This window comes from Andrena cerasifolii, chromosome 13 (assembly GCF_050908995.1).
Source record: "Andrena cerasifolii isolate SP2316 chromosome 13, iyAndCera1_principal, whole genome shotgun sequence".
In the NCBI taxonomy this organism is placed as follows: Eukaryota; Metazoa; Arthropoda; class Insecta; order Hymenoptera; family Andrenidae; genus Andrena; species Andrena cerasifolii.
In genome coordinates this window covers 1,272,866-1,287,609 of record NC_135130.1, presented here as the reverse complement: position 1 = coordinate 1,287,609, position 14,744 = coordinate 1,272,866, and the positions used below count along the sequence as shown (strand labels likewise).

At 38.4% G+C, this 14,744-nt stretch overlaps 2 protein-coding genes across 10 annotated transcripts in view; both read left to right on the top strand.

Annotated features, from left to right (window-relative positions):
- Positions 1 to 120: 120 nt before the first annotated feature.
- On the top strand, positions 121 to 1,152 carry LOC143375732 (uncharacterized). 2 transcript variants are annotated; one of them, XM_076825136.1, is made up of 3 exons: positions 121 to 186; positions 349 to 830; positions 915 to 1,152. In XM_076825136.1, the coding sequence occupies exons 2-3, from the start codon at positions 398 to 400 to the stop codon at positions 1,124 to 1,126; spliced, it is 645 nt and encodes a 214-aa protein (XP_076681251.1). In that variant the 5' UTR covers positions 121 to 186; positions 349 to 397; the 3' UTR covers positions 1,127 to 1,152. The 2 variants fall into 2 exon arrangements, with proteins under 2 accessions (XP_076681251.1, XP_076681250.1); XM_076825135.1 differs by having other exon boundaries at positions 127 to 830.
- Positions 1,153 to 4,448: 3,296 nt separating this feature from the next.
- The window catches only part of Hcs (holocarboxylase synthetase-like protein), a 73,616-nt gene continuing 63,320 nt past the window's right edge, over positions 4,449 to 14,744 (top strand). For 2 of the 8 annotated variants that reach the window (XM_076825711.1, XM_076825707.1), the window contains exons 1-2: positions 4,455 to 4,739; positions 11,345 to 11,550. In XM_076825711.1, coding sequence (XP_076681826.1) covers positions 11,397 to 11,550 — 154 coding nt within the window. In that variant the 5' untranslated portion in view covers positions 4,455 to 4,739; positions 11,345 to 11,396. Of the gene's footprint in view, positions 4,740 to 4,959; positions 4,978 to 11,344; positions 11,551 to 14,744 lie in introns of those variants that run through there. The other 6 variants (XM_076825709.1, XM_076825713.1, XM_076825714.1 and 3 more) reach the window with 6 other exon arrangements.

Below are 14,744 nucleotides of genomic sequence, written 5' to 3'. Positions count from 1 at the left end.
GTGATGCATAACACGGCCTTTATGCTATCTGGGTGCGTCGGTTATTATTATTAGTTCGCGAACCGACCGCTAGTGTCGCAGATTAATTTTAAATTCCCAATACTATACCTTGCTATACCATTTCCGTGACTATATGTGATACAAATTTTATCATTTCGGAATGTGCAGTTGTCAACAGTTATAAAGGTTATGTTAACTTATTGCATTAAAATATTTTAAAAAGATTATGAAACTGTAAAAGTCATAAGATCAACATTTTCTTAAGGTTTTATCAATAACAATATTATAATCGTTGTTATTACAATAAAATTGTGTTAACATAACGACACTGCAAAAAGTTTTAAGTAGATTTTAGACTTTGTAGAACGTACAAATCTTTTAAAATAATTATAAAAACATGAGTACACAAAAAGGAAATTCGAATCGATCGAGACCACAAAAATATCAAAATCATACTGCTTTCAAAAATGATTTGCATGATAAGTCGAATAAAATAAAAATTATTAATAACATTGAGGTTGCTAATGTATGTGAAAAATGTAAAAAAATAATTGAGTGGAAAATAAAATATAAGAAATATAAACCTTTAAAAGCACCTGCGAAATGTGTAAAATGTGAACAAAAATCAGTAAAACATGCATATCACAATATGTGTTTACCTTGTGCTAAGCAGTTTGATGTCTGTCCAAAGTGTAATGAAAAAGGTGAAATCATTGAAGGAGAACCCAATAAAGAGGAATCTGTTAAGCTAGATACAGAGTTGCAAGCTCTTCTTAAAGAGTTACCTGAACGAAAACGTAGAACATTTATACGCTATATGAATCGTAATGGTAGTAAGATTATAATTTGAAGTTAGAAATTATATAATTCATATGATTTTTTTTGTAAATACCTATAACAATTTTCTTTTTCAGCTACAAATAAAAATAACTCAAAGAAAAATAAGAATGTTAGAACCAATGAAAATAATGAGGAAGATGATAATAAGGAACAAAAAGAAAATAAAACTGAAATAGGGAGCATATCCAGAAGTGACTTATTATTAAAATTAAAATTATTAACAACTCAAGAAGTAGATAACAGCGACTTTACTGATGATGATGTTGATTCTGACTTGTCTGTGTGAAAAATAAAATATATCTTTACAATATATTTTTAATATACATATTTATAACAGTAATTGAAACACAAATTGGATAACTTTCATGTCGACTGAAAGCATTCAATCACCTTTTATCGTTATTTGAATTATAGTTTTAATTACTTTATGCAGCTTTATAACATAGACAAGTAAGGCTTAATCTTAGAGATTCAACACAGTCGGACATCACGAATTTAAGATCTTCCATGACATTGACTTGACTTTATATTACATTTCATTGAATTTTTCTCAAAAAACCATTTGTATTATGTTACTTGTTCATCCAAACTAAACACCTTTTTATAACAATTTTTATCCGTCTTCAAACAGCGAACGAAATATTCTCGTGTGTCCACATAAAACAGACATATTGACATATAGACAATTATATAAATGTCTTACATTTTTACTGATTTTAATGGTTGCAGTAATGTCTCAAAAAAAGTACGGGGTTTCTAACGGTGTTACATGGTAGAGAAAGCATTGATGTTTTCCCAGTAACGTTGTATATTGTGTCAAATAGGCTTTATAAAATGAGAAATAACTTAGGGATAACGTAGCGCGTGAGGGTGTAGTGTCTGCTACTGTTCTGGAATGAGTCTGAGGCGTTGGTTGTATCTCTTGTGGTCGTGACGCTGATCTGTCCTTTTTGACGCGTTCAGGAGGTTTCCTGTGTTTTAGCAGGAAAATCCGCCGGTAAGATTAGGCGGGAAGATCCAGCGCAGCGTCGCCAGGAATAGGTTTCGGAAGTGTCTCCGGGTGGAGAGCAAACACGCCATGCATGCGCGTAATGATTCCGTGACGTCGAACCAATCGATGCCAAGGTTGGTTCCCCCTCCACTCGGAGACACTACGGTAACCTATTTCCCGGCGACGCTGATCTAGCGGGGAAAATGTAACGGAAGGTTGGACATTGATATGTCTCAAGTTTGGGACATTCCTGAGTAATGCTTATTTGTTGGCATCGGTTCGGGACTAGTCACATTTTGAGGCAAATCTGTACAATAGCCACGGATGTATGCGTGCTGGCCGAGCCTAACTGTTCTCATACATTGTGAACAAAGGAAAATCATGAGCACCTCATTAGTTTACGCTCGTTTAAGTTTTTGCATGAACCGCTGAACAAGAAGACACAGTGGGGTATATACACTGTTTCTAGCATTCAGGTGCGTTCCACTAACGTCCGCAACGCCCGTGGTTTTCATTCCCAGGGGTTTTTAGAGTTGTCAGAAAGAGAGAAAACATGGCCGCATCGGGAGCTCTCAATCAGTGACATAGTAGGGAGTAGTAGGGGGGGGGGGCACAGCCATTGGAAGTTGGGGGTGTAGAAACACAGTGACGTGACAGGGAGTAGTAGAAGAGGAATTCTCACATGATGTACGTAGCAGGGTTGCCAGGGAAATCTCTACATATTGAGATAACGTAACGTCATCTATACTTATATACACTCGAAAGCGTGGCGTTACTTGGCTTGCATTGGCTTGGCATTGGCGTCGGTTGGCATGATGTCGCGGCGTCACCAACACAAATATACCGTTATTGAAAACAGTGGTGGATTTAAGAAAAAAGGCCCAGGTGGCAAAAGTTCTGAGGGACCCATATTTTCGGGAAAATGAAGAGGTAGTTTTCTAAAAACGGGCCAAGTAGTACGAAAAAAAATGTAGTGTTTGGATACCTATACTATTGTCAGATGAGAAGAAGAACGACTACCTACAAGCTGAAATGTCACAGGGGCAAGGGTAATCGCCTGCTCGCTCCACCCTATCCCCTCCAAGAAGTCCTACTTTTCGGTTCTTAGCGACTTAGTTTCGTTCCCGTTCTGCGTTACGCGGCGGACTTTGTTGCAAGGAATTGGGTGGAGCGGGCGGGCGATTACCCTTACCCCTGTGACATTTCAGCTTCTGGGTAGTCGTTCTTCTTCTCATCTGGCAATAGTACCTAATCATAATTTTTTTTGGAGTTGGGGGCCTGGTGGGGCCTTCTGGACAGGGGCCCAAGCGGCAACTGCTTATCAGCCGCCTCGTTAAATCCGCCACTGATTGCAAATATTCTTACTCCGTACTCTCAATGTCACATATGACATGTGACTGCGCACAAGTCATATTAGTGTGTATAGGTTTATATGACATCACCTTATCCCGCTAAGAGAGAATTCTTCCGGCAACACTGTTCGTTGCCCATAGCGACCGTGGTCGTCATGGGCACACCGCAAACATTACAGAAGACGTTATTGATGAGACCGAATCGCCTCAACCCCAATGCCCACATTGGCCACGATCCGAAAGTGGGTCAGCCCGGTCGTTCGTGATTTTCGCGCGCAATTCAATTGTGACCAGTGAACCGCTAAAGGCGGGATTTCCTGTCAGCGTGAAACGCGTGTTTCTAAACGTTGCTTTCGGTTTACGTATTTTTTTCTTACTTTAACCCTTCATTGACACACCTCTTTCTTCGATCAACTTTGACATACCTGGGTGGCTCACACCCAGAACAATTTTTGAACAACTGCCATTCTTATCTAAAGAATCCAATCGTTATGAAAAAAATCATGGGTAAATTTTAAGGTCTGTAGAATGTATTCCAATAGTTCCTTTATTGAAATTTCATCACAGTTTTTGTAAAAAAATCTAGATTACCATGTGTCGAGAAAACACGAAGAAAATCTTCAAAAAATTTTAACTTTTATAAATTCCAATATAAGAAGCTAAAAATCTACAGAGTTATTGTTGAGATATAATATTTTGAGAGAAAAAATAGTTTGTAAGTCGGCTTTGGAAAAAAGGTATTTATTTTACATATAGAAGGTACAGAGCGTCAAAATCATCTTATGGGTGGCTCACACCCAGAGTGTCAACGAAGGGTTAAAACTTGTAACACTTTGAACATAAATATAAGTAAACAATACTTGTTGCTTTTAATTTATTTGATATTTTTCTCCACACATTTTCTTTAATTACATAATTTTTGTAATTTTTGTTAGTAGTATCATAAAGTACAGGGTAATTTTCTATATGTTCACAGCTGACAAAGATCAGCGACATCTCAAGGAATTCGTGACTTAAACTAACCTTCGCGATTCGTCTGGGGGTCTCCTAATTGGTTTCCTCTTCCTGCTTTCGGGCTCTGCCTAAGATCTTTCCCACGCATGCCACCCGCATCGCGTATTCTTAACAATTGTACATACTTTACAAAACATATGCAAACATCTGCTTTCAAATCTCGCTCCTACTTTACATATCGATTGCATACAATTCTCTAACTACGTTCACGCGATAGCGTAACAGTATCAATAAATTTGGGTATGTATGTATGTATGTATGTATGTACATACGTTCATACATATGTAGCGTACACATGTTCTCATAAAGGTAGTGAAAGTTTATTGATGTGAAACAGTGTTTGAAAGTTGTTGACCACCCATGGTTTCCTTTTTAACTTCATGGGCAAAAAGTAGTATTTGAAAATAGGTACGTAAAACTATATTCTTTTTGGACGAAACCATTGAAGAAGTTGTGCATTTACACACGATCAACAGTTACACCATTTCAAATATCCAATAAAGATTAATTAGACAAGACAGATTTATAAAAATTTGTATAACGTAAGTATTCTCTAGTATGACATACAAAATCATTTGGGAAAGTACCTTCGTAAATTTTACTTCAAGTGTTTAAAATTATACTTATAGTTTTTAGGTTAAGTTAAGTGTTACAGTGGATCTACACTAAATAACTTTCAAGTCTTATATTTCATTTATGAATCATATCTGCTTTTGTATCAGTACATGAATTAATGTATTTAAAACTCATTAAAGTTGGTGTAAATTTGAGAGTTTATTGGTAATATTTATATGTCAAGATATTTGTATTGAAACTTTCAAATATTTTCTAGACAGTGCAGTGCATAACTTTAGCACCACTTACATTTTCAAATGATTCTGACTTTCGAGTAAGAATGCATAAAAATCAATAGGCTGCACGGGCATGATGAGCAATGAATTTCAACAAAATCTCATTGTAATCTTGTGAAAATATGAAGAAATGTAATAAGAAGCTTGATTCTTCATTGTTTCACAGCTATAGAACCAGCAAAAGTAAATTATAATAAATTATAATAACAATAACATAATTACAACAAAGAGATCTTAATAACCAGTAGAAACACCTTTGCGCGATGCTAAGTTGGAAAGTATGATCTGACATGCTATCAATACTATCAAGTTTCGAAAAACATTTTCACGGATTTCATTGCACATTGTAATTATCGCATTTTATAATTGTGGAACGCTTTAAAACTATTGATTTTCAGCATAAACGTGCCCAACAATAATACCTCAGACATTTTCTATGAGTTTCTGATTAGTTAAACATATTGGCCATTTGCTAATATTAATTTAATTTGTTTGAAACCGTGCCATCGTTCTCCTACTGATTTGTATGCAGCATTATCCTATTGAAATGTCCATTCGACTGGAAGGGTAACAAATTGCTTTAAAAAATTGTTATGTACTCTGTACTGTTTCGTCTTTTTAATAGAGAAACTAATTCTAGCAAACCATGAATACAGAATGCTCCCCAAACCATGAGATTTCCACCACTGAAATTTCTTTTTGAAAAATATTGCAGATCTTTATGGAGATCGTGCCAATATGAGTTAAGTTCATTAGATCCATCAAGATTAAATGTTTCTCATCCGAAATATCAGTTGGATACCAAGAAAGGAAGTTCAAGTTACCTCAAATTAACGAAACATTTCATATTTGAAATTAACTTACTTACGCTTTTCCACTCTCGATGCATGTTTACTCGTGCATACTCAAGTGTACCAATTTTATGTTTTGCTAAAGGTTTAGGTGCAGATACCAACTTTTGCCTCACGATGTTAGAATTATGTTTAAGGACATGCTGTACAGTCCAACGTGCAATAACATTGCATTCTTTTATAATCTGATTACAGCTTTTTAGAGTATTGCTGGCTGTCTTTATAATTGATCTTTCTTCGGTCCACCTTTTCTATTTTTGTCATAAGTAGTCTGGATTATTTAAAAAGTTCAAAATAACTTTATGGAACCTTCCCACTCTATGGGCAATTTCTCTAAGTCTAATGTCTTCCTACTCATATTCTAAAATTGCACCTTTCTCTCCTTTGCTTAAGTATTTTCCATTTGCCTTTGTTTAATATAAAAGGTTAACGTAATGTTAAGGTTCTAATTTGATTTAAGACACGTTCGATTAGGTTACACCAGGGCATTGTAAATCTAAACTTATTAAAATTCGTGTAGTGATATTGGTGCTACAGTTATGCAACACTTGAAAATTGCTCTTTTGATTATATCATTTCATGTATAACTTCAATGTGAATTTGCTGAAATTCATTGTTTATCATGGCTTTTCAGCCTATAGGATTGATTTTCATACATTCTTACTCAAAAGCTCGAATAATTTGAAAATGTTGGTAGTACTAAAGTTATGCACTACATTAGTACATGCAATTATTTATGTAGTCCCAAAGGAAGATAGAAATAGGTTGATTATCTTTTATATTAGTTTTAATCATATTTAGTTTACTTTCTGTAACCCAGGCCTGCCCTTTAGGGTGCAAATACCTCCTCAAGTTCTGGGACCCGGGCAACAGCCGAGCGCGGAACTGTTTCCTTGCTAACCGTTGCGTGGGTTTTGGGAGATCTGCAAGAGTATGTGTGTGCCCATACGCGTGAGGCCCAGCTGTATAGACTCGTGGTACGACCCAGTATGGATGCATGCACAGTCTTGCAGTTATCCCGCAGCCCATGCTGTGGTTAGCAACGTAACAGTTCCGCACTCGGCTGTTGCCCGGGTCCCAGAACTTGAGGAGGTATTTGCACAGGGTCCCAAAAAGACATCGAAAAGTCCTTTAGCGTTTTGGGATCCGAGGCTTCGTTCTCCAAATATTAAGAGTTGAATATTAGTGATGCATGTTTCGGGGCGCACAGTTTAAAGCCGAGTCAACTGAGCGCTCGGTAGCGTACGCTCGCATGCACACGCAGGAGGTGCGCGTAGATATAGGTTCAGACATACAATAGAGCCGACCGCGCTGATTCAAATCGTGAAAATGAATCAGGGCGGTCGGTTCTACTGTTGTGTGTGTGGGTCTGTATCTACGTGGGCCTTCTGTATGTGCAGGCGAGTGGTCACTTCTCCGCGCTCAGCTGTTTGGGCTTTAAGGGAGGATTCTCGTGTAACAGCCCCAAAAATTGACTGATATTTATGATTTTTTTTTTAAAAAACTTGTCAATATTGGATTATTTGCTTTTGGGATATAAGGAAGCAAGTTTAACTTATAGAATTTTTTTTACGTCGATCCTTATTATTGATTAATTATTGTGGGATCATGTTAAACTCTTCAACACCTTCTCTTCGTGCATACCATAAACTTAGTGACGTAGTAGGGAGTAGTAGAGAGAGAATCCTTGTATGGTGTGCACAAGTCGTATTACTACATACAGGGTGTGCCAGAATGGGAAGACAATCCGAAGCATGCAATGCTTATCCTGATACAAAAAGACATTGGTAACTCCTATACCGTTTTTGGATCCGAGGCTTCGTTCTTGAGATATTAACTGTTGAATATTAGCAGTGGAACTTCCGGGCGCGGAGTTTAACGCCGAAAGGCCAGAGCGCGGAGCAGTGACCTCTCGCACGCACACGCAGAAGGCACGTGTAGATACAGACCCATGCTCACAGTAGACGTGAGGGTGGACGATCACAGCCGGCGGTACTAACCCATTTTCACGGTTTAAATCACTGTGGGTCTCTAACTACGTGTGTCACCTGCGTGTGCATGTCAGCATACGCTGCTGCGCGCTGAGATCTTTTGGTTTTAAACTCCGCACCTCGAAAGTTCTACTGCTAATATTCGACTGTTAATATCTGGAGAATGATGCCTTGGATCTCAAAACGGTAAAGGACTCTTCGATGCTTTCTTGCGTCAGGATATTGTATGTTCCGGATTGTCCCTCAATACTGGGACACCCTGTATAGTTCTATACATGCGAGGATTCCCGCTCCACTACTTCCTACTGCGTCATGTGGTCAGTAATGTTGGCAACCCTGAACACAACGCTGTTCAAGCCAGAGCACGCGTGCTCTGTGGGGTTCTCCCACTCCCGTCCGCGTCTTCAGGGATATCGCGCGATGCTAAAGGTCTGGACACACTTATCAGTTCCGTGACGACACAGTACCGGGGTTCCAGTGGTAAGAAGAAGAGGAGCGTAGAGGATCTCTTCTCACCTCTGGCACCCCAGCACTGTGTCGTCACGGAACTGATAGGTTTGTTTAGACCTTAAAGAGGCGACTATGACGCTACACATGACGTGTGTGTCAGCGACACACGTCGCCACAATGAGCCAAAGCTACTAGTACATATTCCTTGCGAAAATTGTGTGGGGATGGAGCGGTTGGAAGGGGAATCAGGCGTGTGGGGGAATTGTCCGCGGACAACGTATACCAGGGGTGTCAAACTTTTCCACTCCGAGAGCCGCACAAGTCAGGCCCCCGGTCAGCTGGTTTCCCCATTTATTTTCCTCCAGGAGTTGTACGAGACCTGGCAGGGAGAAAGAGTGCGGCACCCGACGGAGAAATTCATTAGCGTGAAGTAGGTGTGGAGGGGGCCGTTTGCTCGACACCCCTGACGTATACGGATTGTCTGCGGACACATATCTACAGACAGTGCCAGCTTGGACTGGTCTTAAGCGTACAGCACAGTTGTCCGATCAACATGTGGTCGAATAAAGCAGGTTTGTCAGCGTTACAGCCCGTCTTATAGAAACAGCAATTGTTGTACAAAATTTAGTATCTTTCGTTTCTATTTTCGGACCAACTTTTTGTAATAAAACTTAAAATTCACTTTTTTTGACATTCTTACAACGTTCCTAAACTCAGAACTGTCTTCTAAGCTTAGTTCTCGGAGAAGATTGTTTCCACATTATTACATGATAACCTTCAATTAAAAATGGACGTATCCAGAAACGTGTAACATTTTTCTGTTGTTTCTTTTTCCGCAAATTCAGAGGTATATGTATATCCTGTAGAAACGGTGGCAGCAACTTCACCGAACGACATGGTTAGAGACACTAAAATATCAGTCTAATGTCCATTTCATATATATGGCCAATGAGTTTCGTGAGGGGTATTCTCCTACCACACCGCTTGCCTGCCTCGGTACTCCTTTCTCTACGTTCTCACTCTCTCTCGCGCTACGCCTGGTCGTCGCGCGGTGGGGATTCGGTGCCCGTGAGGTACGCACACATGCAGCGAATCATCCCCACCACTTTAAGTACATAGACGGGACACGATTCCGAGGGGTCGTTTCTTGCTTCTTTTTTGCCGAAGGCGAGAGCGAGACGAAATGAAAGCGAGTCTAACACGCTCATGCCCGGCGCGCACGCCAAGTACGGAGTATCAGGTGTAGGAAAAGCAAGTTCCTCGCTTGCTTTCAGTCCCTCTGACACGCTCTCGTTCCATCTCGCTCTCGCCTTCGTAGAACAAGAGCGAGTCAGATGTGGTGGGGATAACGCCAAGCTCCTGACGTGTAGGCCAAACCGAGTTCTTAGCGTAGAAGTACATACATCAGAATAGGTGTGCGTGAGGTCCGAAAAAATTCAGGCGTTTTATTGGTCAGAACATTGATTCTTTCTCGATAGCTTCAACTCGTATTGGTCTATACACAGCTTCGTAACGCACACAACTATTACGCTAAGAATGAACAACAGTCACACGGCTTCGTTCAGGCGGAGTGGAGTAGCGTTTCCGTTACCCCACCATACCCTTCGGGGGCCCAGCTACTTCAACTGCCAATCCACGATCGTCAGGTGGTGGTGGCTGATTTCTCCTCGCGCGCTGCTCGTGAAACCGAACTCACTGGCCTATATGTATGAAACGGACTTTAGATATGGATACGGGACATTGTATGTGACACGATATAACCAGCGATGCCAGGGAATAGTCTACCGTAGTGGAGAGGGAACCCAACGTTGGCGTCGATTGATTTGACGTCACGGCGTCATCACGCGCATGCGTGGCGTGTTCCCCCTCCACTACAGTAGACTATCTGGCATCGCTGGATATAACAGTCCGTAATTCCACATACAATATCCGCATACCACCAGCGGCCGTAGTCCTGATGGAAAACACCGGTTCTCGTTAGATCACCGAAGTTAAGCATAACGAGACGGTGTACTGGGGAAAGAGGGGAGACCACGTTTCTCCCGGTGCGCTGGTGCTGCTGGGACCCGAAGGAGAGAGGAGGGGAAAAAAAATAATGGGACTATAGTTCGTTGGGCAATATAAGCAAAAATAAGCTTGAAACGCCATCCTGCTTAAAACACAGGAAAAACAATAATGCATAAACATAAACATATCTGCACACAGTCTATAAACAGTCTGCATACATTGTCTGTAAGTGTGTCCAGGGCATTACGGATCGCGATAGCGACGCGCGGTTACTTCCGTGCATCGTTTGGGGTTTTAACGAACTAGGACAACTTTTAGTTCGAATTTCGATGATTTCCCCACTCAGGCTTATCTGAAACAAAAAGTTCGAAAAGATTCTTAATCTGTATGAATGTCGTTATCACCCGTAGCTCAATTAACAATTTTTGTTGAAAAGTAACACAATGGCGCCGGTTTGAAAAAAGTTTGATAAAACACCCAAAAGGTTGTTTTCTCGGGTGTTTTCCGAGATAAATCTCGGTTGTTTTTCGACAAAAACTGTTAATTGAGCTACGGGTGATAACAACAATCATACAGATTAAAAATCTTTTCGAACTATTTGTTTCAGATTAGCCTGAGCCGGGAAATCATTTGCGCCATGAATGTACCTCTTTTTTAGGTGCTATATATTGACCATATAAAAAAATATTTGAAACAAATTAAAAAACTCATTATAAATTTTTTGTATAATATAAGAGCAGTTTAATACATTCCAAAAAGGTTTATTTCATTATATGTTGCATTTATTGAGAGAAAAATTTCAAAACAGCCTAACTTTTGAGCCTATCAAAGTAGAATGACCCTTTCAGTGTTGATATTGTAAAAATTATATAAAATATCATGTTATATAGAAACTATATTAGAAGATTTTTGTTAATTTGTGTCAAATTCACTTTCATGAATTATTTATATTTATAATCTAAATGAGATAATAATAAAAAAAATTATCTTTTTACAGACGTTTATGACCAAGTGAACAAATTTACTAAAAGGGAGACCAGTTTAGGAAGATGATTTTAACATTTCTCTATGTGATAGCGACGTCACTTCAATCCAGAAGAATTCTGTTTTTAAAAACACATTTGCGTAATTTGTTTCAAGGGAATACAACTAATTATCCATCAATCATGTTTTATAACAGAACATTGTTAAGTTCATGTAAAGGTAATATTATATTAAGATAGTTTGGAAGTAAAGTATTTATAATTTTATTCTACAATATTATATAACAAACTCTTACTAAATGATACAATTTTAAAGACCTTAAATACGATTTACATAATTTTGGAATGTCATTTCAAATAACTACATAAATATTTTTAACTTCAGTAGACTATCAAGTAGATGGTTATTTTAATGTAGGAAAGCTATTCAAAAGTATAATGTTATGGATACATTTCTCCAATATTTAATTAATTGTATTATTTATACTATAAAAGTTTTTTTTTGCATATTCTAATGCTAATGTGTAATTCGTTTTTATTACATTACATTATTTTCCTCTAAGTCTTGTATAGACGTTTAATTTTTTTAAAAAAATTGTTAACTTATAATAAAGACTTGAATTTTCCAAGGCAAGTTTACAGTACTGAGATTGCTGATTTTCACCATCCTTTTTTTGGTAAATCTGGAACAAAAGTGAGTAGGAAACTGTCCAAATTTTATACGAACAATAAGACGCATTGTTCTTAACAATATTTAGTGTGAATGTGTTGGTAAACTAAGAGACTAGTTTCTTTACTTAAATTACGAAGGCGAGGTTTGTTTTTTGTGCTCTAATATCTTGCTGGACATCTTCTTTTACATCCAATTTTATTTCAAATATGTTTCTTTAATAATTGGTTATTTACTGCAGGCGTTTCTGACCCTAATTTTTATACATTAATAACTGATACACCAAGCCTGCACCGTAATTTTGTTACTCTTAATTTTCGTCTTACATTGTCACATAGAATCAGCCATTTTCATTTTCTGCTATACTGGGTTTATCCTAAGAAAAATCAAACGCCCATACCGTTTTGCGACCGATCTGCGCAGCCCCCACTACTGTTTACGGGCCCGACGCAGGCGATTGCTCGTAGCGCTTTACTTGCCGGTTTCCCTGCCCTTCCAAGGGCGGGACGTGACCGATGTCAATGTAAACACTGCAGGGGTGCAGTATATCTACCCGGTAGTTCTTTGGTTCAGAACAAATATAACATCAGTTAAGGGGGTAGACACGTCACGTGACCTGGCCGATTCGGCAGGTCGGTATTACAGCATTTTTTTCTGCACAGAAATGGTAATACCGATAGATCGACGATTACCCGGTGAACGCGAGAGGGAACTGTTTGCTATTTCTGTATTCTATTCTGAATAAGGAAAGAAAGTCTTCCTATATCTACCGCGAATTACTTTTTTATTCCTGTTACTTTAAAAATAAATATAATATTGAAATGAGATTATTTCCAGTATTATTCCTTTCATTCATTTTTATATAATATCATTCAGTATAGTATGTCCTCCTCTGTACTTGGTTACAATAGCATGTCCAACTTCCAAGCATTATTGTCGAGTTATTATTATAATTTTGCAGATTTTAACTTATACTACTAATTACATACTTTCAGTGATACCTATATTACAATAATGCAAAAAGTATTTATGTAATTATAAAGTACCATTGAATGTTTGAACCTGTTTTTCTCAAAAACGCTAAAAGTGGACATACAATATGTGTGCACTAATTGTAAGCCATCGATGTACAATAGGAAATTTTTTTTTAATGTAGGTTAGTCCGTTGTTGTTCTAACTGCCTGAATTACTATGACATAAATACGACAGCGATTTCAAGTGATGTATATGTAACGATAAAAGCGTTAATTTAGTAAATGTATACAATTCCCAGCAGTTCCTATGTCAATGTATGCCTAAAATAAGTATAACCTAACCTACAATCGTCCGAAAATGCATACATTGACTCCATCATGCTTTTATTGTGGCTCGTATATCCAGCTATCGCTTCAGTTTTGCTATGAATCCACGTTGGCAGTCCTCCCGAGTAGGCGCCATCTCGTATCTACTACCTCAACTAAATTTGTCACGTGACTTGCTTTGTATTATCGCCAATATGGCGGAACTCTGATTTGGGAATGTAGTCACGATTTTTCGTTTTTCGTTCTTATATGAGCAGATTTTGGCCTGGGAGAGGTCTCGTTCGAAAGAAGAAGATTCAATGCGGAGCGCTCAGCTCACCGTTTGAGTCACAAAACTCTTTTAGTGACCTAAAAATGCTTGGATTCTGCGGGTATATTTTGTCGACTTTTGCTTTACTTTGGACACTGATATTATTACATATCAACACAATCTCGTTGAACCATGAGCAGAGCGCTCCGCATTGAACCTTCCCCTTTCGAATGAGACCTCGCCCAGCCCCAAATCTGCTCATATAAGGACGAAAAACGAAAAATCCCGAACCCATGTTTCGGGCCAGATTGTGTCGGTATACAGCGCGCTGCATTACCCGTGTCTACCCCCTTAAGGAGGTGTTCTAAACAGTCTATTTAGAATGCCATTTATTACGTCTTTTTAAGGATTTATATTCAAAGGAACGATAAGATTTTTGTACACGGTTTTTGCACACATATTTATTGATATTTAAAGTATGTAAATTATTTTTTTGAAGTAAAAATAATTAAAATTACATGAGTTGTATTTGGTTTTATGGAGTCCCTTTAAAAAAAGAAATGTCCTACTGGCAGGGGTCGAATGAAACTGTTAAAATTGGTTATTCGTAACTAAAAACGATATCCGTCATCGATAATGGTTATTCATAACCAAAAACATTTAAAGCATATAACCATAACTTTTAAAATTTAGGTTATAACAATTATGGTCTCTGAAATAAACACAAGTTCATTCAAAACAACTGCAAAACAATTTTTTTAAAATGCAGGCGGTTGCTGTGGGTATTCGGAAATAATTGTGCCACTGTGTACAGGGTCATCCGTTAAAACTGCAACCTACGCGCGCGCGAACAGAGAAAAATGGCAACACCGCCTCACGGACGCATTCTACTACAACCATTCACCGGCCCGGTATTCGTAGGGTTACCAGTGACCGCTGGACAGTAGTGATGCCCAAGTTTCGAAAATTTTAGAATGGTCTCTTTCAAAGTGACGTCGCAAAGGGCTATTCGAAATTTCCCGGCCCGGGTTGAAGAATTTGGGGCCTTTTTCGTATAACTTTTGAACTATAAAAGTTACTGGAATGCAATTTGCGCCGCAAAATGAGAAAAAATTATTCCCTCTTAATGATGGATAATTTAAGATATTTTACGATTACTTCATTTTTCTTTTATCAATTTTTTAACCATAATT

Bases quoted from the DNA above. Each gene is read 5' to 3' on its own strand.
- LOC143375732 (XM_076825136.1), top strand. From the start codon at position 398: ATGAGTACACAAAAAGGAAATTCGAATCGATCGAGACCACAAAAATAT. The intron at 831-914 runs GTAGTAAGATTA...TTTCTTTTTCAG, and splicing joins ACGCTATATGAATCGTAATG to CTACAAATAAAAATAACTCA.